The sequence below is a fragment of the Bolinopsis microptera genome, chromosome 13, assembly GCF_026151205.1.
Source record: "Bolinopsis microptera isolate Bmic1 chromosome 13, MBARI_Bmic_1.0, whole genome shotgun sequence".
Lineage (NCBI taxonomy): Eukaryota > Metazoa > Ctenophora > Tentaculata > Lobata > Bolinopsidae > Bolinopsis > Bolinopsis microptera.
Window position 1 is genome coordinate 15,084,842 of NC_087084.1, and position 25,560 is coordinate 15,110,401.

At 39.9% G+C, this 25,560-nt stretch overlaps 2 protein-coding genes and 1 long non-coding RNA gene across 3 annotated transcripts in view; all 3 read right to left on the minus strand.

Moving 5' to 3' along the window:
• LOC134825516 (uncharacterized) overlaps positions 1 to 25,560 on the minus strand; it is a 59,252-nt gene that overhangs the window by 6,522 nt on the left and 27,170 nt on the right. The gene's annotated exons all lie outside the window — the stretch shown is intronic.
• On the minus strand, positions 1,796 to 8,670 carry LOC134825399 (tumor necrosis factor ligand superfamily member 6-like; the record flags this gene model as incomplete). Its single annotated transcript, XM_063837577.1, has 2 exons — positions 1,796 to 1,879; positions 8,605 to 8,670. Coding segments are annotated over 2 exons (150 nt in total), but the record flags the coding sequence as incomplete, so codon positions are not given.
• On the minus strand, positions 13,448 to 16,711 carry LOC134825400 (ankyrin repeat domain-containing protein 42-like). The gene is made up of 2 exons (XM_063837578.1): positions 16,613 to 16,711; positions 13,448 to 16,505 (listed from the first exon to the last, which is right to left on the minus strand). The coding sequence occupies exons 1-2, from the start codon at positions 16,709 to 16,711 to the stop codon at positions 14,280 to 14,282; spliced, it is 2,325 nt and encodes a 774-aa protein (XP_063693648.1). The 3' UTR covers positions 13,448 to 14,279.

Here is a 25,560-nt window from a genome sequence, read left to right on the forward strand (position 1 = left end):
CTAGTAACCACCCTAGTAACTACCCCAGTAACTACCCTAGTAACTACTCTAGTAACCACTCTAGTGACTACCCTAGTAACTACCCTAGTAACTACCCTAGTAACTACCCTAGTAACTACCCTTGTTTCGCTCCACCCTTTAGTGTTACTAGAAGGAACCCGTTTAACCATAAAATGGTGTCAAGACTCAATAGACTAAAATAATTATTACCTATTTAATTCGCGTTTTTAACACCACTTGGGGGTCCAAATTTTGGGCTCTAAAATCCTATCTTTTACGGTTTTTGCGGAAAGTCGCGTTAAAGTTGATGCTCTGGTGTCAGTAAAATGGTACGGATCCATCCATATATATCGTCTCGCTTTATAATTATATATAGTAAGATTATTATTTTAAAAGGATACTGAGCGAGAAATATCTTTTTGGAAATATGAAATAGTAGACAAATAATGCATGTGTTTTATTGCACATGAGGAATGTTTAATTAAAAAGGTATACATTTCTACTACTCACAATATGTAAAAAATAGTCAGCTGGCAAATTTGTCCACTGTTTTCGCTGTATAAGTTTTCATAACATTTTCCTCCCTGAATGGTAAGTTTTGATTAAATGAAACATAAAACTCATAGCGACTTTAAGATATCATATTATTATATTAATGATTACTAAAGTTTTATCAATTGGCTGGGATTCTGGTAGATAGGGAGCAAAACAAGAGTCGAAAGGAATTATATTATGTCTCGGTCACTAGGCCTTGGTACTCAGTATCACAGTATACAGACACGTGTTTCAACCACAGCGCAGCTTCGGTATCACGTGACAAAATGAGTCCAGGATAAACCTTGATTAACATCGGGTTACTGAATGAAGTTCAGTGGTTACGAGGATCATGAATTGAGATTGGAGGACTTCGCCGCTTCGACGCGCCGCGCGAACTAGCATTCTTGCTTCGCCGATCGTTGCTCTGCTTCGCAGAGCAACCATCTCGATGGGTTGACATCGTCAACCAAGAATTGAGAGTGTGATGGAGGAACCCTGGTCACGGTTAGCTCGTGAGTCAAGTTGAGGGATAATTTGTCCTATAATACCGGATGAATGAACCCAACTTGGACTTTTCCTAGACATGGTAGCTCGGGAAAATAATTTTAAACCCAATCATAGTCTACCTAATTTACTTTGAAACGACAACTGATTAACCCAATCGTCACTAGAAATAACTAACAGATAAACAGGTTTCCAAATACCGCTCTAGTTTAGGCTTAGCTGCTGCCTGGTTTCTAGCGCTATAATTTCGGAGACAAGACAGAGACAATATTTCATTTATGTTAATGTTAATTGGTAATTGTAATATATAATGATTATTACTTAAATATCCGACCACATTTTTGGAAACCGGACCACTTTCCAAAAATTAGATATGAGATACCTATCCGGCGCAGATAATTAAGTTTAACTGATCGAGCCCTGAACTGCAGCTAACATACGGAACGTGTGCTCAACTCATTAAATCGTAAAAAATACAATGAAAACATGGTACAGCTATAATTTTTGTCTTAATGTAACTAGTGACGTTATAGATCGGACTATATAACGGAAAAGAAAAAACAGAAAATAACGGAGTGACAAAGAGAGGGTCACCGACCCACGACAAGTCATGTGCATTATAGGAACGAGAATATATAAATTTAATGTGGCACGTGGGCAAATATCTGTGACACGTTTTGGTATTGCGTCACTGTGAATGGGAAGAAATGTAGCACGTGGGAATCATCCTTGTGTCACGTGGGAGTCATTATTCCTAATAAAGTAATATAAAGAGATCTCTCCCCCTCTCTCTCTCTCTCTCTCTCTCTCTCTCTCTCTCTCTCTCTCTCTCTCTCTCTCTCTCTCTCTCTCTCTCTCTCTCTCTCTCTCTCTCTCTCTCTCTCTCTCTCTCTCTCTCTCTCTCTTTCTCTCTCTCTCTCTCTCTCTCTCTAAGAGAGACATATGATTATGGTTTTGGTCAAATTCCATAACAATAACTGTGAATTGTTGGGACTAAGATTCGGCGCCGCGCATTTCACTCTTGACTATGAGTATGATTTTTCACGAAACATAAAGCTTTACTGCCCTTGATTCAGTGTAGGCGTACTAGCTGCGCGATTCCATTTCCAATAATCTTACCTGGCCAAGGACCTTGTGTTTAAGTGTTTGTGACGGAGAATAGACTATGATACCTCCGGCTCCGGCGTGTGAAGTGAACCCTAATTGGTTAAAGATCAGAGCAGTGATGCACACCGCCGCGTTTTGTCATAATCGGCGGCGGCGAGGCCAAAACTTGCGGCGTTCGGCGTTCACAATTGTAGTTATGACTCAGTCGAACAGGAAAATTCCCAAGCATGCTCTCTCCCCCCCCCCCCCCCCCCCCCCCCCCCCCCCCCGTTAAACCTTGTATCACGTTGCGACCCCCACGGTCGTTTCACTTTGTATCACGTTGCGACCCCCACGTCCTGACGATACAGGGGGAGCCGCGCACTTCGTGCGCGGTGGGTCATACAACGTATGACAAGTTTCACTATAGTGACGATACAGGGGGAGCCGCGCACTTCGTGCGCGGCGGGTCATACAACGTATGACAAGTTAAACCTACCGGCTGGATCTATTTTCAAAAGTAAAACAGATAGAGACTTACGGTTTTTTGCAATTAATGTTCGCCTCGTAAAAACATTTTGGGCCGAATCACAGTGCTGGCAAGCACGAGCGTTGTCTTTATTGGGGGTATACTATTATACCCCCTTTACTATTATAACTCCTTTACTATTACACCCCCTTTGGTACACGTTGGAAGCCTCCTTCGTGCACGCGAAGCGTGCACTCCGGCCGGAGGCGGCGGCCAAAGGCCGCCGCCTCCGGCAGGAGTTTTTCAGGCATTAAGACTCATTGGAAGTCGTTGATTGACGATGTCAATCCGTCGAGATCGTTGCTCTGCGAAGCAGAGCAACGATCGTCGACGGACGATGCTTGCTTCGATGCGAAGCAAGAATGCTAGTTTGCGCGGCGCGTCGAAGCGGCGAAGTCCTCCAACGGAAGTCGTTTTGCAGATTTATTTTTAGTTCAAAACATTCTAATTTGATGTCAAAGATGACAGAAATAAGAAATAGTTATGTGGAGATTTTTAAGAAATTTGCATAAAATACGCGCCAGCACTGTTATACTTATACGAAATTCGGTAAAAAACCCGAAATCGCCATATTCAGGTGCCTTAAAAACCACGTTAAAATTGAGTTAGAGATCTGAAACTTTGCAAGGCGTCTAGACGTTGACCAAATCGACTGCAAAAAAAGTTTCAAGTTTCAGGAGCATCGGGAAATGAGTTTTCTAGTAGAACCCCTGTTTTACGACAGATTGTCGGGATACATACATATATATTAATATATTTTACCAAAACCCATAATCATGGGTAGAGTGGACCGCTGCCAGTGTCTCTCTTTACCAAACAAAAGGAAATGATATTAATTTGATTGACCGTTCTCAAATGCAAAATGATACCGAGAATGAAATCGGTCGCTCGCTTTTCCCCCACAGATGCCTTTGGGTAGTTCTTCTTAATCTATTACAATTGTAAATGAATGGGAAAAGCGAGGGACCGATTTCATTCTCGGTATCATTTTGCATTTGAGAACGGTCAATCAAATTAATATCATTTCCTTTTGTTTGGTAAAGAGAGACACTGGCAGCGGTCCACTCTACCCATGATTATGGGTTTTGGTAAAATATCATCTCTTTTTGATTATAATGTCAGGGTACTTTATAAAGTCGAAATATAAACTGATATCTTCATTAATATTAATAAGGAGGAAGTTTCAACGATTTCGAAATTTTTCCTTTTAAAACATTTCCTTGTGTTTAGGTAAGCATATCGGTCGATCACTGACTGAATATGCCACTTTATACTCATTCAAGTTGGCATTAAATTCATACATAATGACATTAAAAAGCAGAATTTGTTGGAAATCACGAATGAGCAAAATTCTCACCTTTCGCACGTGCAAACTTGGAGCGGACGTTGCGTGCGCATCCAATATTGAATCGCCGTAAATTTTTGCATGTAATTGTTTTATATATAGTTTGATAAGCATGCAAAGTTTCAAAGTATTTCAACAAGAACTGTAATCACAACGGCACTCTAAAGTTGACAGAAAATGACGAAAACAGCAATTTTCAGTGATTTTAGCAATTTTCTATCAATTTGGGCGTGTCCCCACGTGTGCAAATTTTCTATTTTCAACTTTAAAACTAGCCTAATGCACAATTTATACCTATAGGAAGCAGAACTGAGCTCCACGACCCAAGGCATGGCCCAACACCAGAGAATACTAAATCGCAAAATTGACGTTTTTATAAAATAATTCTTCAAAAAAGCACAAACTTCAATGACGAATATCTTTATGAAGGAGCAAGCTAGAAAAACTTTCCGGTAGATTTTCAGAATGCTTGAACAATTATCTAAGACGAAAATTTCCTCAGATTTTGAATAAAATTACTCCTTAATGGTTTAAAATTAATCTTAAAAGTTATTACTTTGTCAAAAATCAAGTTTTAAAAACGGTTAACTTGATGACGTCATCAAGGGGTGTTCATGACGTCAAATAATTTTTTTATACAATGTAAACTAAAGTGTAAACAATTATTTTCAAGACCTGTGGTCGGAAATGGCTGTATCTTTTATACTTTTGAATCTATGGACAATTAAATACAGGCTACAATTGACTGGCAAAGCGTCTATCCCTGAATATATGTATATAGGTATGTATGTATCACGACAATCTATCGTAAAACAGGGGTTCTAGAAAACCCATTTCCCGATGATCCTGAGACCTGAAACTTTTTTTGCAGTCGATTTGGTCAACGTCTAGACGCCCTGAAAAATTTCAGATCTGTAACTCAATTTTAACATGGTTTTTAAGGCACCTGAATATGGCGATTTTGGGTTTTTTACCGAATTTCGTATAACAGTGCTGGCGAGTATTTTATGCAAATTTCTTGAAAATCTCAACATAACTATTTTTATTCCTGTCATCTTTGACATCAAATTAGAATGTTTTGAACTAAAAATAAATCTGCTGAACGACTTCCGATGAGTCTTAATGCCTGAAAAACTCCTGCCGGAGGCGGCGGCCTTCGGCCGCCGCCTCCGGCCGGAGTGCACGCTTCGCGTGCACGAAAGAGACTTGTAACGTGTACCAAAGGGGGTATAATAGTAAAGGGGGTTTAATAGTAAAGGGGGTATAATAGTAAAGGGGGTATAATAGTAAATGGGGTACATAGTATACCCACAATAAATGCAACGGTCGTGCTTGCCAGCACTGTGATTCAGGGATAGACGCTTTGCCAGTCAATTATAGGCTATATTTAGGTGTCCGTAGATTCAGAAGCTTTAAAGATACAGCCATCTCGGACCACAGGTCTTGAAGATAATTGTTTAGAATTTAGTTTACATTACATTAAAAAGTAATTTAACATCATCATCACCACTTGATGACGTCATCAAGTTAACCATTTAAAAAACTTTATTTTTGACAAAGTAATCACTTTTAAAATTGATTTTACGCCAATAAGGAGTAATTTTATTCAAAATTTGAGGACCTATTGAAGTTAGATAATTGTTTAAGCATTCTGAAAATCTACCGGAAAGTTTTTCTAGCTTGCTCCTTCATAAAGATATTCGCTATTGAAGTTTATGCTTTTTTAAAGAATAATTTTATAAAAACGCTAATTTTACGTTCTAGTATTCTCTGGTGTTGAGCCATCCCTTGAGTTGTGAAGCTCAATTTTGCTTTCTAATGGTCTAAATTGTGTCATAGGCTAGTTTTAAAGTTGAAAATAAAAAAGTTGCACACGTGAGGACACGCCCAAAATGATAGAAAATTGCTAAAATCACTGAAAATTGGTATTTTCACGATTTTTATCAGCTTTGGAGTCCCGTTGTGATGAGAGTTCTTCCTGAAATATTCTGAAACTTTCCACACTTATTGAACTAGATATAAAATACGAAGATAATAAAATTTTACGGTGATTTTATATTGGATGCGCACGCAACGTTCGCTCAAAGTTTGCACGTGCGAAAGGTGAGAATTTTTCTCATTTCTTATTTCGAATAAATTCTTTCCCACGACATTTAAATGGCATTATATATATGAATTTAATACCGACTTGATTGAGTAAAAAGTGTCATATTCAGTCAGTTATCAACAGATATGCCTACCTAAACACAAGGAAATGTTTTCAAAGGTTAAATTCCGAAATCGTTGAAATCACCTCTTTAATAATATTAATGAAGTTATGAGTTTACATTTCGGCTTTGTAAAGTACCCTTACATTATATTTATAATCAAAAAGAGATGATATTTGACCAAAACCCATAATTATGGGTAGAGTGGAGCGCTGTCAGTGTCTCTCTTTCCCAAACAAAAGGCAATGATATCAATTTGAATGACCGTTATCAAATACAAAATGAAACCGAGAATGAAATCGGACGCTCGTTTTCCCCATTCATTTACAATTGAAATAGATTACATGTTATAAATCGAAACTTATTACAATTCGTAAGCCATGAATGAGTGGGAAAACGAGCGTCCGATTTCATTCTCGGTTTCATTTTGTATTTGATAACGGTCATTCAAATTGATATCATTGCCTTTTGTTTGGGAAAGAGAGACACTGACAGCGCTCCACTCTACCCATAATTATGGGTTTTGGTCAAATACAAAATATAAGTTTGCAACTTTAACTTTATGCGGATTCTGTCGTTTCACTATAGTATTGTAGGTTTACAACCTACCAGGACGCGCGCCGAGTTGGACTCGACAATATATGGAACAGATATTTTACGAGTATCACCCGTTAACCTCTGGTCAATTATAAATTCGTTAAATTTTGGTTTAATTGACTGCCGAGATTGGAGGGATGTTTTACTCCATTACATGAGTATTTTATCATCTGATTTGGTAAAAGAAGGTTCAGTACTAGTAGTCACACTAGTATCCGGGGGAGGGAGAGGGAGAGGGAGAGAGAGAGAGAGAGAGAGCGGAGAGAGGAGAGGGAGAGGGAGAGGAGAGGGAGAGGAGAGGGAGAGAGAGAGAGAGAGAGAGAGAGAGAGAGAGAGAGAGAGAGAGAGAGAGAGAGAGAGAAGAGAGAGAGAGAGAGAGAAGAGAGATAGAGAGAGCGAGAGAGAGAGCGAGAGGAGAGAAGAGAGAGAAGAGAGAGAGAGAGAGAGAGAGAGGAGAGAGGAGAAGAGAGAGAGAAGAAGTATTCGAGAGTAGGATGAGATGCGTCGGGACGTGACAGAGAGAGGGCGACGGTGAGTGAGAAGAGAGCAGAGAGAGGAGGCTGTAAGCAGAGAGAGAGAGAGAGAGAGATCGTAGAGGATAGAGTCGTAGAGGGGAGGGGTGAGGAAGGAGGCAGTGAGGGAGAGGGAGAGGGAGAGGGAAGGGAGAGGGAGAGGGAGAGGGAGAGGGAGAGGAGAGGGAGAGGGATAGGGAGAGGGAGAGGGAGAGGGAGAGGGAGAGAGAGAGAGAGAGAGAGAGAGAGATAAGAGAGGAGAGGAGAGAGAGAGAGAGAGAGTGAGAGAGAGCGAGAGGGAGAAGGGAAGAGGAGAGGGAGAGGGAGAGGGGAGAGGGAGAGGGAAGGGAGAGGGAGAGGGAGAGGGAGAGGGAAGGGGGAGAGAGAGAGAGAGAGAGAGAAAGAAGAGAAGGAGAGAGAGAAAGAGAGAGAGAGAGAAGAGAGAGAGAGAGAGAGAGAGAAGAAGAGAGAGGGAAAAAAGGGGGAGAAAAGAAGGGGAGGGGGGGGGGAAAAAGGGAAAAAAAAGGGGAAAAAAAAAGGGGCCCACCGGAAAAGGGGGGGGGGAAAGGGGGGAAAAAGGGAGGGGAAAAAGGGGGGGAAAAGGGGGGGGGAAAGGGGGGAGAAAGGGGGGAAAAGGAAAAAAAAGGGGAAAGAAAAAAAGGGGGAAAGGGGAAGGGGGAGAAGGATGAGAGGGAGAGAGAGAAAAGGAGGGAAGAGGAGAGAGGAGATGAGAGGAGAGAGAGAGAGAGAGGAAGAGGGAGAGAGAGAGAGGGAGGGGAAGAAGAGGGGCCGAAGGAGGAGAGAGAGGAGGGGAGAAGAAAGAAAGGAAGAGAGAGGAGAGACGAAAAGGGAGAGAGAGGAGAGAAGAGGGGGAGAAAAGGAGAGGAAGGGGAGGGACCGGGGAAAGAAGAGAAGAGAGAGAGGAGAGAGGGGAAGGAAGAGAGAGAGGAGTTGAGGAAAGGGAGGGAGGGATGGGGGAGGAAGGGAGGGAGGGAGGAGAAGGAGGGGGGAGAGGGAAGGGAAGGGGAGGGAAAGGGGGAGGGAGGCGGGAGGGGGGGGAGGGAGGGGGAGGGAGGGGAGGAGAGGAGGGAAAAGGGAGGGAGAAGGGGGGGGAGGGGAGGGAAGGGGGGGGAAGGGAGGAGGAGGGGGAGGGGAGGAGAGGGGGAGGGGGAGGGAGGGGAGGGAAAAGGGAGGGAGGAGGGAGGGAGGGAGGGAGGGAAGGGAGGAAAGGGGGGGGGAGGGAGAGGAGGGAGAGGGAGGAGGAAAGGGAGGGAGGGAGGAAAGGGGAAAAGGGGGGCAGGGAGGAGGGAGGGAGGAGGGAGGGAGGGGGGGGGGGGGAGGGGGGGAGGAGGGCGGGAGGAGGGGGGGAAGGAGGGAGGGAAGGGAGGAGGTGAGGGAAGGGAGGGAGGGAGGGGGGGGGAAAGGGAGGAGGGAGGGGGAGGAGGAGGAGGGAGGGAGGGAGGGGGGGAAGGAAGGGGAGGGAGGGGGAGGGCGGGAGGGAGAGGAACGGGAGGGAGGGGGGGAGGGGGGGAAAAGAGGGAAGGGGGAAGGAGGGAGGGGGGAAAAGGGAGGGAAGAGGAGGAGAGAAGGGAAGGAAGGGAACAGGGAGGACTTACGGAAAGAAATGAGGGAAGGAGGAACCGGGGGAAGGAGAGGAAGGGATGGGGGGGAAGGAGGAGGAGGGGGCGGTGGGGAGAGGCGAGGGGGGAGAGGGAAGGGAAAAGGGGACAGAAGGAGGGAGGAGGGAAGAGGAGGAGGGAAGGGGGAGGGAGGAGGAGGAGGAGGAGGGAGGCGAGGGAGGGGAGGGAGGGAGGGAGGGGGGAGAGAAGAGGGGGAGGGAGGGAGGGGGGGAGGGGGGGGGAGGGAGGGAAGGGGGGAGGGAAGGAGGAGGGAAAGGGAGGAAAAGGAGGGGGAGGGAAGGGAGGGAGGGAGGGACGGAGGGAAAGGGAGGGGGGAAAGGAGGGGAGGAGGGGGGAAGGGAGGAGCCGGGAGGCGGGAGGGAGGAGGGAGGGAGGAGGGAGGGAGGGGAGGAGAGGGAGGACAAGATAAAACGGAGGGAGGGAGGTGAGGGAGGGAGGGAGGGAGGGAGGGCACGGGAGGAGGGACGGGAGGGAGGGTGGAGAGATACGACAGAGAGAGCCTAGACGAGAGTATCGACCGGAGACGAAGGATTCGTTCGACGTACCCCCGACCCGACAGAGAGCAAAACGACAGAGTCCGGACGACCGACGACACGCCCCCCGGGAGTCCGAGAGACCCCGAGACCCGGAGGGACCGAGACCCCGAACTCGTCCAGAGAGAACGAGAGAGAGAGACGAGAGGGTCTACTTACAGTGAAACTAGTCAACTAGTGTTTTAGCCAGATAGACTCAATTAGGTCTGAGATTGAACTCTAAAAAAGATAATAATTATAAAAGTAACACAGGAATAGTGAATTCTAATGTAAGTGTAATTCGTTATAGTTTCAAAAGAGTCACTGTAAGGGGTCGGTCACGCTTCACTTAAACGTAAGCGCACGTTCGGGGGTGGGGGTGTGACCATATGAGGACAGCGTAGGGTATTGTGTTGTGATATAGAGAGCTGGGTCAAAAATTAAGTGCGAGTGGGGAATGCGCGGTCCCCGGGTTATTTGTTACAGTGAACGGCACCATTAGGGGTGTTTGGTTTCTAAAGAGAAAGAATGTAGACATCTTGTGTTTTGGGTTTGTTAGTCCGTCGATTGGTAATGTATTTCCAAGTGATTTGTAGGAATATTAGGGTGGGATTCAGTAATTTATTTGCATACCGCCTTAGGCTTTATAAATTCTGAGGGCTCAATGCAATTAAAGTATTATTTTGAAATAATTCGCGGAAAATACTTAAATTTTTCGTTATTACTCCTCGCTCTAGTAATTTTAAGTTTGTATATACAAAGAAAACTATTATGTTTATTAGTCCTGATGGGCATGATTTCCAAGCAATTAAAAAACAACGTTGATGTAGTTTAAATTTTATAACACACACGCGTGGTTTAAAAAATTATCTAAACCGCAAAACTTAAAATAGCTTTGCAAATAAAATTAATAATAAACTGAATCGCTTGTTGTTTATAATTGCACATGAATCATAGTCTGATTATGAGCGCGTCTATTTTGAAATCGGTTTAACACTTTTTAACTAACTTATCAGTTAGAAAATTTTCTAACATTGACGAATAGTGTTGAATTTAAAGGCAAAATAGTGACTGGAAGTTTCCAATATAACCCTATAGGATAGCTTGCGGGCCAATTAATAACGGAATTAGGTAATTTGACGCATAGTTAATTCGACGGTTACATTTTTTGTTTTTTTTTTTTTTTTTTTTTTTTTTTAACCTAGATGAATCAGCTGATAAAAGTTGATAGACGGAACACAATATCTGACGTGATATTGAATAAAAAGTTTGAAATTTTTACTGGACGGTAACTACTGACTACAGCAGTGCAGCTGGATTTAAAAACTTAGTAAGATTTGTTAACTCACAGCTAGACTTACAATAAAAACGTATAGCTAAATGTTCATTGTTCTGACAACTCAATTCTCAGACTATTATTGATTTACCCCACATTTAATTTTTAATATCGTGTAACCAGACGGAATATATCGCACAATCAGCTAATGCAGATATATTTTACTTAAGATGATGGAACCAGGAACAACTGTCTTTTTCACAGAGGTTAATCTTCTTAGGAGGGAACGGAAGGGATGATGAAGAGGAGTGGAAAGGGTGGCAGTGTATTCTTTGGAAGGATGTTAAAGTTGGCAGCGCTCATAACTGAGGAAAATAAAGTTTAACAGGTTGTTGTTCAAAAACTACAGTACTAATCTGGACAAACTAAACATTCTTTAAGAACAGAGAAAATTTTGATGTTGCAACGAGTGTTATAAGGTTCTTCAACTGATAAGGCTTAAAAAATGAATTTGAAAAGTGATCTTGAATTATTAATTATTGATGGCATTGAACTTGATTAATGGTGATGAGGTACATTGATTACAAGTTTAAATAAGTAGAAAGTTGATTTTATGTTGCATTAGTTTTTTCTAGTTGTGGGTGAGGCAACGTTAATCTGCTAAAAATTGTAACCTCACCTTTTGTTAAATGAGGAAGTGAGTTAGCTCTAACACAAAAAAGAAGTTCTTGACATCGGGCAAACACCGCTGGTTCTCTGAAAAGTAAGGGAAGTTAGGGTATTTTTTATATAGGTAATGTTCAGGGACAAAGCAAATGTCGCGACCGGTTTTTCGGCAACTAGTAGTTTTTTTGCCTACTATGACGAAGTTGTCCTCAGAACGGCTTAAAAAGTAAATTGAAAAATTGATAAGGATATGTAAACTTATCAAATTCAATTGATCTGTATGGAGTAAAAAGAAGATGGGGAGGATATAGGTAATATGGAGTACTATGAGGTTTTCTATACAATTAGTTTTTACTTGCGGTTGGATCTAGTGTTTAGACCGCTAAAATTGAAACTACCTGTTGTTCATTGAGGGATGTGCACTAGTCTAGCGCCAAACTACAATATAAAGAAGGTCTTGACTAACTATCACGTGAGACACTTATAGGGAGTCGTAATATCACGCGGGTCTGCTCCTGTAACTGTAAGGGTAGATATGTGTATAAGGAGTAAATGATCGGACCATCTCCTATTACAAACACCTTAGGCGTTTCCAAATCATTAATGGAAAAGGGCAACATGGTGGTGTGTGCTCCCGTATTGGAACAACAACAGTAACCATGGTACAATTGGTTACTATATAGAGGTTCTCATGGTATACTAATGGCACGTGAATTGCCCATATCCCAGGGGTGACACTATTGTATCTACCATATTGTTTTTTCACTGAATCTAATACATTGAAGCAATATGTAGATGTGATTAATTCAACATAACCAATAATTTCAACCTCGAAGTATCAGTGAGGAGTACAGGAGATACTGTGGAGGTGATTTGGAAGATAAGTGTCCTATATGGGCATCCACGTGTCTTTCAGTCGCCTTTCAGTCACATCTCTGAGATGTTATTGTATAGATACCATAATTAAGCTATATTTATGCAATAGGAAATGTCTTTATAATCATGATAATAATAGAAATCTTTATGAAAGCATGTTTCCAATTTACAAGGGCTAACAAAACGTTTCTAGATAACTTGTACAGGAACTTATTTTAAATTATTTAAAACAGTCGATATATAGTATACACGTGATCACCCACTTAATCTCACTTTACCAAATTAGTAGCAGGTGTCTCAACAGGATCAATTAAACGTGAGTGTCTAGGGTTACCATAGCGACCAACTAAACCCCAAGTAAACTGCTCCTGATCACTGCATTTCACTGATCCTCGCCTAGTGAGAAACAAATTAGATAAAACAAGGTTATTTCCTGACATTCTACTGGCTTGTCCCTTTTGCTATTTAGTAAATACCGGAATTATAGAATACTTAAAAAACCCTACGTGAACACGTATCATTTTGAAAAACGAAACAAAGTAAGTAACCTAAAGCGCAATTTGTAACGAATCTTAGGATCATTAAAAGCAAGTGGTAATGAACGAAAATTAAAATTACCTGTTATTTGAGAACTCAAATGTAGCGATTCTTGAGTTGCTTGCGGAGGTTTTTGTCTTTAAAGAGTCGGGTTGGATAGTGTTGAGTTGAGAAGGATAAAGAAAGTATAAAAAGAGAATTAATGATAATAAGATTAAGGTGAAAGGATAAAAATATCATCTTTGTATCCGTGAAAAGTATGGAATTGTTTCCTTTATAGAGAAAGCACTTCTGATGAAAGTTGTGAACACCGGTTCTCATCCTTAGATTAGATCTGTTGTGTCTTCTTCAGGTGGGTTCTTGAAACTTTTGAATGATACGATAGGCATCATTTAATAATTACAAATAATAAATAAAACATAATAATAAAATACATAATAAAGCTTTTAAACTATACATGCGAGTCTTGGAATACCCCGTGTTCGTCTTCTGCTGGTGTAATGTCAGCTTCTACATTCTGAGCTTCAATATCACTGATTTCCTCTTCCTGTATATTTGCTAGAAGTGTGCTACGTTCCATTTCATTTTCACAACGATGAGTCTGAGTTGATAGTGGCAGGGTTGACAAGGGATCAGAAGTAGTCTTACATCTGCAACAGATAGATTTAAAGCAAGACTTTTTGAAATAAGAGATTGGACAGCAGGCGGAAGCTTGTTCTTCATACTGCCCATTTTTCGGAAGCTTTGCTTCGCTAAACTGTCTTAAACAATATAGCTGCTACAAGAAAGATAATCATCAGGATCACTAATACGATGATCACCCATTTCGGCTCCATCAGGCTAAATCTTGTCCTGGAGATTAAAGAACCTGCCATGTACCACATTATTAACCCATATCCACAGATAAAGGCTGACTTCATTCGGAAGTTTTTAAAGTTCGTTTTATTGACCTGGAAAATGTAAGAAAGCAAAGTTATGAGGGTAGTTGAAATAATTAGTAGTGTTAGGTAGAGCCATCCCTGGTATTTGAAGATATCAGTATTCCTACCGCAGGGGTAGTTATTCTCAACATAAACCGCACCTATAACTCCCTCGACAAACATGTAGGTTGATATGACCATCATCTCTTTCCAGGTCCTTAAAGTTGTGTAGCCTACTTCTGAGGGGGAAATAAGATATGCATTCGGTCGACGTAGCGAAATGACAATAACATCTCTAAAACTGAATAGCAGGAGAGACCACATATCACCGATACTATACGTCACCATTTCTATACGTCGTAATATCGTAAGATCTTCTTCTTTATCCTTTGAACTTGGTCTTTTCTCAGGCTTGCTTGCTCTACTTATCGTGATCTTATTAACAACAAGCCAAATCAAAGTTATTAGTCCAAGATATCCAACAAAATAGAAGTGATTGGGGACTGAGTGCATTACTGCTGCAAATAGGAAGAGTCTAGAAGGGATCATCAGAACATAAGCTATATACAATAGCACGAGAGCAACAGTAGACATCTTTGGTGTTGCTGGATGGAGTTTCCGAAGTATCACTTCCAAACCGATCACGCTGTTGGGAATCTTCACAAACGGTACTATCATTGAATATACTTCCACCCATGACGCGCATATCGTTTAATCTCAGTAGGTTTTCGACACACACAAAATCCCCTGAATCGTAATCGAAACTATGATAGTCCGTACATCCAGAGCTTCTGAAGTCCCCATCTTTCCTCAAAATGTTGAAGTAGATCTGAAAAATGTAAAACTGGATAAGAAGCTCAGGAATCTGTTCCGTTATCATATAGTATTGGGCAAGAGATTTGTCTTTGGCCTGCTGCCTATAGATGACTCGTAATTTAGAAGGTGAGTGCGTGAGAAATTGCAGACGATCAACAACTGGACGGAGCCAAAATATCGAGAGTACGTTGAAAAATCCGGCTCTAACAGATGTTGATATTGATGAATGTCCTATTACTTTGAACGGCCAAAAGAATCGTCCTAGATATTTAAATGGCACCCACAATTCATGCCCATAGTTTAGTTCAGAACCTTTCCAATCTTCTGGTGTAAATGTGACTTTTCCAAGATTTGTCCGGAGTTGCTCTATCCCAGTAGCAAATGTTGAAATTGAAGAGCGGATATTCTCGTGGAACAACGTCACAAAAACAATGACTAGCATTAGTATCCCTAATCTGGAAGAAAAACCTTTTAGCGTTTTGAAGCCTACATAAACATCAGAAGCAATGTCGGAGATATGAATTAATATTGCAAATAAGCAGGTAAAATAGTCAAAGCTTCCTCGAACAGTACACTTGTGCGAAAACTTGCTAATGCATGCAGAAAACAGACACTTTTCGATGTCCTCTTTAATATTTTCTATGGGAGCGCAGCATCCTTGATCGTTCTCCTTCAAATAGGTTTTAGCAATACATTTTGCTACAAGTTTTGCGTCAATGTCTCCTTCATATCTTTCATCAGAAATTCTATCTATTTGGGCGGAAAATCTTTCGAAAACAGCCTCTCCCAATGTTTCTCGAAGAACCTTTTTAAAAGCGTCCTTTTCGAACGCTTCTTTAGACTTCTTTGCTTCTTTGGATTTCTTTGGACTGTCTGGAGACTCGACCGCACCACAGTCACATTTGATGTTAGCCTGCAAACTTACGTACAATACATTCAATAAACTTGATATCTTTGTGTCATTATCGTGTAGATCTACGAAGATGTCAACAAGTGTTTTGAAGACTGAACTTTTACAGAACACATATATTGCCTGGTTGTTATCCACTTGCTCCATATTGACACAGCCTAATTCGTGAAGGTATTTAACTATATAAGCATGACCTTGCTCAGCAGCAGCGAGAAAGGGGGTATAACCTAAATTATTAACGTGGTTCTTATCCACGCCATCGACTTGGCACATTTGTTTCACAATGTCCAAATAACCCATCCTAGCAGCTATCAGGAGAGGAGTATCACCTTTCTTATTCTCCAATTTAACATTAATATTACTGTGTGTTAACAGTTCTTTTACAACATCTGTGTGACCCTCCTCGTCTGCTACATACAGTGGTGTACCTAACTTACCCTCCCAGTTAACATCAATATCACTGTGTTTTAACAGCTCTTTTACAACCTCTGTGTTACCCTTCTCAGCTGCTATGGACAGTGGTGTACCTGACGCATCCACCTTATTAACAGCAATATCACGGTGTGTTAACAGCTCTTTTACAACCTCTGTGCGACCCTGATCAGCTGCTATGTACAGTGGTGTACCTAACTCACCCCTCTTATTAACATCAATATCACGGTGTGTTAACAGCTCTTTTACAACCTCTGTGTGCCCCTTCTTAGCTGCTTTGTACAGTGGTGTACTTGACTCATCCCCCTTATTAACAGCAATATCACGGTGTGATAACAGCTCTTTTACAACGTCTGTGTGACCCTGCTGAGCTGCTATGTACAGTGGTGTACATGACTCATCCCCCTTATTAACAGCAATATCACGTTGTGATAACAGCTCTTTTACAACCTCTGTGTGACCCCACTGAGCTGCTCTGTACAGTGGTGTACTTGACTCATCCGCCTTATTAACAGCAATATCACGGTGTGTTAACAGCTCTTTTACAACCTCTGTGCGACCCTGATCAGCTGCTATGTACAGTGGTGTACCTAACTCACCCCTCTTATTAACATCAATATCACGGTGTGTTAACAGCTCTTTTACAACCTCTGTGTGCCCCTCTCTAGCTGCTATGTAAGTATGTACAGTGGTGTACCATACTTACCCACCTTGTTAACAGCAATATCACTGTGTGTTAACAGCTCTTTTACAACGTCTGTGTGACCCTGCCAAGCTGCTATGTACAGTTCAGTGCTCTGGTCAGACATCTTTACTGGTAGTTACCTAGAGAAATGTTAGTAGTCAGTAACTGTGTTGTACAGTTCAGTGCTATGTTTTACAGATAAGTATTGTGTTTTACAGTTCAGTGTAGTGTTTTACAGTTCAGTGTTGTGTTTTACAGTTCAGTGTTGTGTTTTACAGTTCAGTGCTGTGATTTACAGTTCAGTGTTGTGTTTTACAGTTCAGTGTTATGTTTTACAGTTCAGTGTTGTGTTTTACATTTCAGTGTTGTGTTATACAGTTCAGTGTTGTGTTTTACAGTTCAGTGCTGTGATTTACAGTTCAGTGTTGTGTTTTACAGTTCAGTGCTATGTTTTACAGTTCAGTGTTGTGTTTTACATTTCAGTGTTGTGTTTTACAGTTCAGTGTTGTGATTTACAGTTAAGTGTTGTGTTATACAGTTCAGTGTTGTGTTTTATAGTTCAGTGTTGTGATTTACAGTGCAGTATTGTGTTTTACAGTTCAGTGTTGTGTTTTACAGTTCAGTGTTGTGTTTTACAGTTAAGTGTTGTGTTATACAGTTCAGTGTTGTGTTTTACAGTTCAGTGTTGTGTTTTACAGTTCAGTGTTGTGTTTTACAGTTAAGTGTTGTGATTTACAGTTCAGTGTTATGTTTTACAGTTCAGTGTTGTGTTTTACAGTTCAGTGTTGTGATTTACAGTTCAGTGTTGTATTTTACAGTTCAGTGTTATGTTTTACAGTTCAGTGTTGTGTTTTACAGTGCAGTGTTGTGATTTACAGTTCAGTGTTGTGTTATACAGTTCAGTGTTGTGTTATACAGTTCAGTGTTGTGTTTTACAGTTCATTGTTGTGTTTTACAGTTCAGTGTTGTGTTTTACAATGCAGTGTTGTGATTTACAGTGCAGTGTTGTGTTTTACAGTTCAGTGTTGTGTTTTACAGTTCAGTGTTGTGTTTTACAGTTAAGTGTTGTGTTTTACAGTTCAGTGTTTTGTTTTACGGTTCAGTGTTGTGTTTTACAGTTCAGTGCTGTGATTTACAGTTCAGTGTTGTGTTTTACAGTTCAGTGTTATGTTTTACAGTTCAGTGTTGTGTTTTACATTTCAGTGTTTTGTTTCACAGTTAAGTGCTGTGTTTTACAGTTCAGTGTTGTGATTTACAGTGCAGTGTTGTGTTTTACAGTTCAGTGTTGTGTTTTACAGTTCAGTGTAGTGTTTTACAGTTCAGTGTTGTGTTTTACATTTCAGTGTTGTGTTTTACAGTTCAGTGTTGTGATTTGCAGTTAAGTGCTGTGATTTACAGTTCAGTGTTGTGATTTACAGTTAAGTGTTGTGTTTTACAGTTCAGTGTTGTGATGTACAGTTCAGTGTTGTGTTTTACAGTTCAGTGCTATGATTTACAGTTCAGTGCTGTGTTTTACAGTTCAGTTTTGTGTTTTACAGTTCAGTGTTGTGTTATACAGTTCAGTGTTGTGTTATACAGTTCAGTGTTGTGTTTTACAGTTCAGTGTTATGATTTACAGTTCAGTGTTGTGTTATACAGTTCAGTGTTGTGTTATACAGTTTAGTGTTGTGATTTACAGTTAAGTGTTGTGTTTTTCAGTTCAGTGTTGTGATTTACAGTTCAGTGTTGTGTTTTACAGTTCAGTGTTGTGTTTTACAGTTCAGTGTTGTGTTTTACAGTTCAGTGTTGTGATTTACAGTTAAGTGTTGTGTTTTACAGTTCAGTGTTGGGATTTACAGTTCAGTGTTGTGTTTCACAGTTCAGTGTTGTGATTTACAGTTCAGTGTTATGATTTACAGTTCAGTGTTGTGTTATACAGTTCAGTGTTGTGTTTTATAGTTCAGTGTTGTGATTTACAGTTCAGTGTTGTGTTTTTCAGTTCAGTGTTGTGATTTACAGTTCTGTGTTGTGTTTTACAGTTCAGTGTTGTGTTTTTCAGTTCAGTGTTGTGATTTACAGTTCAGTGTTCTGTTTTACAGTTCAGTGTTGTGTTTTACAGTTCAGTGTTGTGTAACTGCCCACATGCAACCCTTTAATAACTTTAATCAAGTTCTTAAAAGGGTCACAACTCGGTTAAATTGTGAACAACTAACTTGAAATTTCGGGAAAGCACTTCAATTATCAAGCCAAATGTGTCTAGAAATTTTGAAGTTCTTAGCTGGAAACGTTCCCACTTTATGGCGACAATGATGAAAAAAAGGGAGTGGCGTGCCACACCCACTGTAATTAATTAAGTTGAATGAATCATACAGTACAACCGGTCAAATTAGACTAAATCCAATTCAATGCTTTACGGACTACTTACCAAGGCCAAATACCTCAATTATATTTCTCAGCGATTGTACACCAGAAGAAATAGAGAAAATCATTAGCGAACTCAAAAATGGAAAAGTTAGTGACATCCCTAACCCTATTCACGTCATCAAACGAACGTCTAAGATTATAAGCCCACTCCTGTCAGTATTATTTAATGAACACATGAGAAATGGAACTTTTCCAGACCGACTGAAAATTGGTAAAATTAGCCCTATATACAAAAAAATACGGTACAGAATATCTCGAAAACTATAGGCCAGTATCTACCCTAGCTGTGTTCGGAAAGTTGTTTGAGAAAGTAATCTATTCCCGTTTGTACATTTTTTCTTGTGTCGCAGAACGTTTTGTTTGAGAACCAGTTTGGTTTTAGGAAGAGTCACTCAACTAACCACGCCCTTAATTACTCAGTTGACTATGTAAACTCCCATATAAAGGAAAAGCAACATGTTTTAGGTATCTTTATCGACTTATCAAAGGGATTTGACACTATCAGTCACGATAAACTCCTCATAAAACTTGACAAATATGGTATAAGAGGTAACGCAAACGAGCTTATTGGAAGTCTAACAGACAGCAGTACGTTTCAGTTTTAGGTGAGGAATCTGATAAACTACCTGTTATTTGTGGAGTACCACAAATGTGTTTTAGGACCGCTACTGTTTATAATTTACATAAAGTATAAACGATATCTATAACTCATCAGACCTAGGAAAATTTATACTTTTCGCTGATGACACCAATATATTTGTAGTCGACAAATCTGTCCAGAATCTCTACCAAAAAGCTAATACTATAATGAATTTTGTTTACAATTATATGAAATGCAATCTTCTCCACATTAACATCAAGAAATGCTGTTACATTCACTTTACACCAGGAAAGAAGGATGTAACTAGTAGTAGTAGTAGTAGTAATGATCTTATTTTAACGTTGAATAACACAGTCATTAAACGTGTTGATGAAACTAAATTCCTCGGCGTTATTATAGATAAAAACCTTAACTGGAAACCTCATACTGCATATCTTAGTTCTAAATTAAAGTGTGAAGTCGGTAAACTCTGCCGTATGAGAAGATGTATACCTAAAGAGCTGTATAATGACCTCTACCACACCCTCTTCGAATCTCATCTAGGATATGGGATCTCAGTGTGGGGAGGCATATCGAACAATAGGCTTGAACCAATATTTAAAATTCAAAAAAAGTGCACTCATATTCTATTTGGTGATCAAGAGGCGTACAGTAATAAGTTCAAAACATGTGCTAGAACCCGCCCAATTGGATCCCAAAAACTTGGAGCCGACTTCTATAAACGAGAATCAAGTAAACCCCTTCTCAGCAGAAACAAAATACTCTGCGTGCATAATTTGTATAAGTACCACTGTCTACTTGAAATGTTTAAAATATTCAAACTTCACACTCCAATACTGATGTACAATTTATTTCAAAAGTCACCCCGACGTGATAACTACTTTATTAACCCCGCTGCAACCAATTTGTTTGTATATAAATCCTCGAATATGTGGAATAAATTCCTTAAACCTTCTAGTAAGATTGACTTCTCGTCCCCAATTGCACTTGTTAAAGGTCGCATTAAAAATATGCTACTCAATGCTCAAAAAGCTGGAAACACTGATGAATGGTCAGAACTCAACTTTGATGGAAATGACATGTGCCTATAAGAACACACAAACTATCTTATCTTATCTTATGAGGATTCGTTGCGACGCAACAAGGCCATCGAATGAGTCGACCACCTTTGTTATTTTACTTCGGCATTAGGTACCTGCATTACAATGTAAACCAGCACTTTCAAGGAAGAGCTTTACAAGAAGCCGAAGGATCGTTCCTAAGGCCAGCGACGGTTAAGGCAAATGTTTTAAGCAAATATTTCAATCTAACGTAACTTAATCAATAGTTAATAATAACAATCAAACACAAATACTAGACATTTTACTTTTAATTAACGTGTATTATATTATATATTATGTGTTATGTATTACATATTAAAACTTTTACATCCTAATATGCAATTTATTCAATAATATGGTGTGAAAATCTTTAAACAATTTATATGTTTGTGCTTGCAGCTGCTATCAGGCTTGGGGTGGTGCTTTAGAAATAGTATTTCGGGTATAAGTGAAACAAGACATTATGGACTATTTATTTATAAAATTTAAACATTTAAAAAACAAATCAGTTGAGGAAATATATTTTTTGAATAACGTTCACTTCTGCTTTAGAATTTTTATTTAAATTTTGAATTGCGCTGATAAAAATGTATGATTGAGACGAATCTTCGAGTTAAGTAGTTCACTACTATATGGACACGTTCATTTGAGTTTGAGGATATTGGTAAATATAAGTGACCCTATTAAAAGGCACAGTGTAGTTGAATTTGTCACACTATGAAATTACACAAACCCTTGATGGTTAGGATAATCTCCTCATCCTCTAGGCTAACTTTGTCACATAACGATATCTTAATCAGGTGATAAGATATCGCTTAAATACGGCCGGCACGGGAATGGTTACATTGTCACACTATAAACATGTGACGGAGTAAATATGGACCCCTTGCTGCCGTTTTTGACCAAATTTTTGAGTGTCCAGTTGATTGGATGGGTACATACTACATATGACCATTACCTACTTATTTGACGACTTTTTTCGTTAGATGGTGCACTCAGGTTTACTCTGTCACACATTTAAGAAAATATGTGAAGAATGTTTAGGGCACCCTGATAAGCAATGCTGAGTAGTGTAGGTTTATTTGATGGCCTGGAAGTGCTAGGAATTGTTATTATATTGCATATAGTCGTAAGGAATTAAAACACAGAAGGCACAAACAAGTTTACTTTGTCACATAATCTTGATGATATCTGAACATGTGTGAAATTGAACAAATAATGATATACCAGCTTAAACCCCTTATATTACGTACTATGGATCAAACAACACTGCTAGTACCATGCGCCAGTCACATAAATCATTATCGGGTGTAATATGTTAACAGTGTCACAATTAAACTACCGCAACATGGTCAAAATTAGGGTAATTTCGTCACAAAAAAATTATTATAACTCACCACCACCACCATAGGTTCCCTAATCAACTTTTGCCTTGACAACTCATACCTTGAATTCAACGGCTCCTTCTACTCCCAAGACGAAGGTGGCACAATGGGATCCCCCCTCATTGTTGAACTTGCTGAAATCCGCCTAGCTGAAATCGAGACCTTAGCTTTATCCTCATGTCCTGACCCTCCGAACACTTACTCCCACTTCGTCGACGACGGCCTTGGATCTTTCAGAGACAGAAACCACGCAGAATCCTTCCTTACATTCCTTAATTCCCTTACTGAAGACCTCAACTTTACCCAAGAACATCCCTCTACAGACGGAACTATACCCTTCCTTGACGTTCTCATCCACCCTGACAAATCCACATCAGTCTACAGAAAACCCACCCACACCAACCTCTACACCAAGTACTCCTCCTGCACCACCAACTCATCTAAGAACGCAGTCATCCGATCACTGACCAGAAGAGCCCACAACATCTGCTCACCCCAACACCTTGACGACGAACTCCAGACAGTACGAGTGTACGACACGTTTGCCTCCAGAACGGCTTCCCTCCTCACCGCATCACCACCATCATGGACGAAGTACAACGGAAATTCACCAACCCCTCTCGCCACCAATCCCTAGCCTCATTCAACCGACAGACCCGTGAACATGCCCTTAGTGTTTCTCTTCCCTTCCATCCCTCCCTATCCAAACCCATCTCCAAGATACTCGGACAACACGACATCAAAGTCACCCACTCCTCTGCCACCTCCCTCCGCAACCTCCTCACCAAAACGAAGACCACACCCCCTACTCACCTCACTCCCAACACCATCTACGAAATTTCCTGCTCACAGTGCCCCTCCAAATACACCGGACAGACCTACAGACCTTTGATTCACCGCATGAAAGAACACGAACGATGTTACAGACTCAACAACGCCATCGACGAATCCACAGACAGAATCAAATCAGCCCCTGCACATCATGCCCTGACCACCGGCCACACCATCTCCTGGAACAACATCGAAGTCCTCAAATCCCTCACCTCACGCTCCCAACTTGACCTCACAGAACACGCAGCTATACAAATACGACAACCAGCCATGAACAGAACAGACCGCGCACCCAAATGTAGTTCCCTCTGGGACCCCATTCTTCCTATAATTGCCAAATCCTTAAATTCCAGACCATCTGGCATTTCCTTCTCAACCTCAACAGAAGACTAAATTTTTATTGACATTGTACTGTAATTTTCACTTTCCCACCCACACCTCCCCCACCCTCCATCCCTGACACCACTCAATCACATATAAGCATTGTCCACCCCATCACATTCAGCTGACGACGATTAACACATGTTTATTGAAAGCTTCTACAAGTTAAATCATCGTATCTCTTATATGTTTCTAACCCAACTCCACTCAGTATTATAACTCTGTTAGCTCCTTGCTGGCAAAATAACTAGTTTATCGAAATTGTTTTGATGATAAAGTTACATAGTATTTTAATAGAGGTATAGTTCTTCAAAATAGGGACAAGACATGTTTACTTTGTCACATCAGTTATTATTAGAGTTAGGTAATCGTCATCACATTAACAGATCTTTTTCGTAGTTTGGATCGATTAATATAGGCAATAAATCAGCTTATGCTAATTTTTACACACTATCTTGAAATTGTTGGGGCAGGAAAAGTTAATTTTGTCACATTTTTAGTGACTTTGACAAATTTAACCTAAAATTGTTAAACTTGAGCTCTGATGTTCTGAACAATATTCTAACAATTTGTTCTGAAAGAATGTTGAATTCTAATAGAGTTACAGAATATATAGATCTTCAAAATAGGGGCAAGAAATGTTTACTTTGTCACATCAGTTATTATAAGAGTTATTATAAGAGACTATTTCATTCTATAATCATTGTTTTTAACCTATTTACGATTTCGTATCATTTTTTGTGACAATGTAAACATCAACTGATCTTAACTTGCATCAACTGCATTGTCATCATATAAAGTTTTCCCGCCTTTCAAATCAAAATCAGATATAAATAATTCGCCCAAAATTTAAAATTCCATATATTGTGACAGGATTAACCTCATTTCCCAATAACCAAGTGCCTGTATTAGCTAACTATTCAAAACAACATATTTTAGCGATATGATGGGTACATCAACCATCAAATAATGAGTTAAAAAATAAAAGGGTTTTGAGGACACCTCACAGTAGAATAGAGGTATGGTATTCTGACTGTGACAAAGTTACCCAAATATTGCCTTGTTACCGTTCGATCCATGCCCTTTAACCAATGTTGTATCATAATTGTTAGATTGACCTAATCTACTATATTTCAGACCAAGGAATGATAATTAGACTGTAGACAACTACAGTTAACTAAGTCACACAAAATGTGACATTTGAAACATTATAGTGCTTAACAACAATAGATTTTCTTTCTGAGCAGTGCATATGGGAGTATGTGTTACGTGGCTAATGTTCAGAACTTCTGAACGTGCTAGGTTAATAGATGTCAAAATTAAGCCACTATCGTCGAAAACGCTATTATTTTTGTATACCAATATCCTCAAACTCAAATGAACGTGTCCATATAGTAAAAAGCTTATTTTACATTTCGTTAGCATATCCAATATTCATGAGTTTATTATCGGATGTTTAAGTTTAACTATGTTTATTATGATATTATTATTCATTGTAATATGGCAATAAAATTTAAATTTTGTTTTACTTAAATTTTGTTTTACTTAATTAAATTTGACGGGACTTTTAGGATATCTAACTCTAAGTTTGACCCATATCTATAATCTCTGAAATTTCTGTACAATTCTAAGAAGAATTACGTGAGTTAATAAAGGGTTGCGTGTGGGCAGTTACTTTTGGGCCACCCTGTAGTTTAGTAATCGAATTCTAGTCATTGGATCGTATTGAAAGTACATTACAGCACTAAATTGCGTGTAAGATCGAATTGAAAGCTCAAACACTTCTTAATATACTTCATAATACACAGCTTCTTAACTGTCATTTGAACCCTACCCAGGTTCTTGGTTGTCCGGCTGTAATTAGGATGGTTATAATATGGATCACATCACAAATGATACGTCACTGATTGGGCCATGTGATGTGATACCTGTGGGAGCCCGGAATGAGAGGTTCCTAGTTGTCGGTCACCGATTGAAAGTAATACTACACCTAAGTGTATAAGATTTAGAGTAGAGCGATACTTGTGTTATCGTATCCTACGCCCCTTCACAGCAAGTACTGCTTGTACATTGTACAATGTAGAGGTTTGCGGTTATATTTGTGTACGATACCAATTATTGTACCTTCGTAATTCACATTATTATACAATACTTGATATTGTACCCTTTCTATTTACGCATACGATACTAAGATATTGTATCTATCGTGTTAGACTAGTGTTCGATACTTAATATACGTGAGTAATTATAGTTTTTAGTCGCTAAACGACTA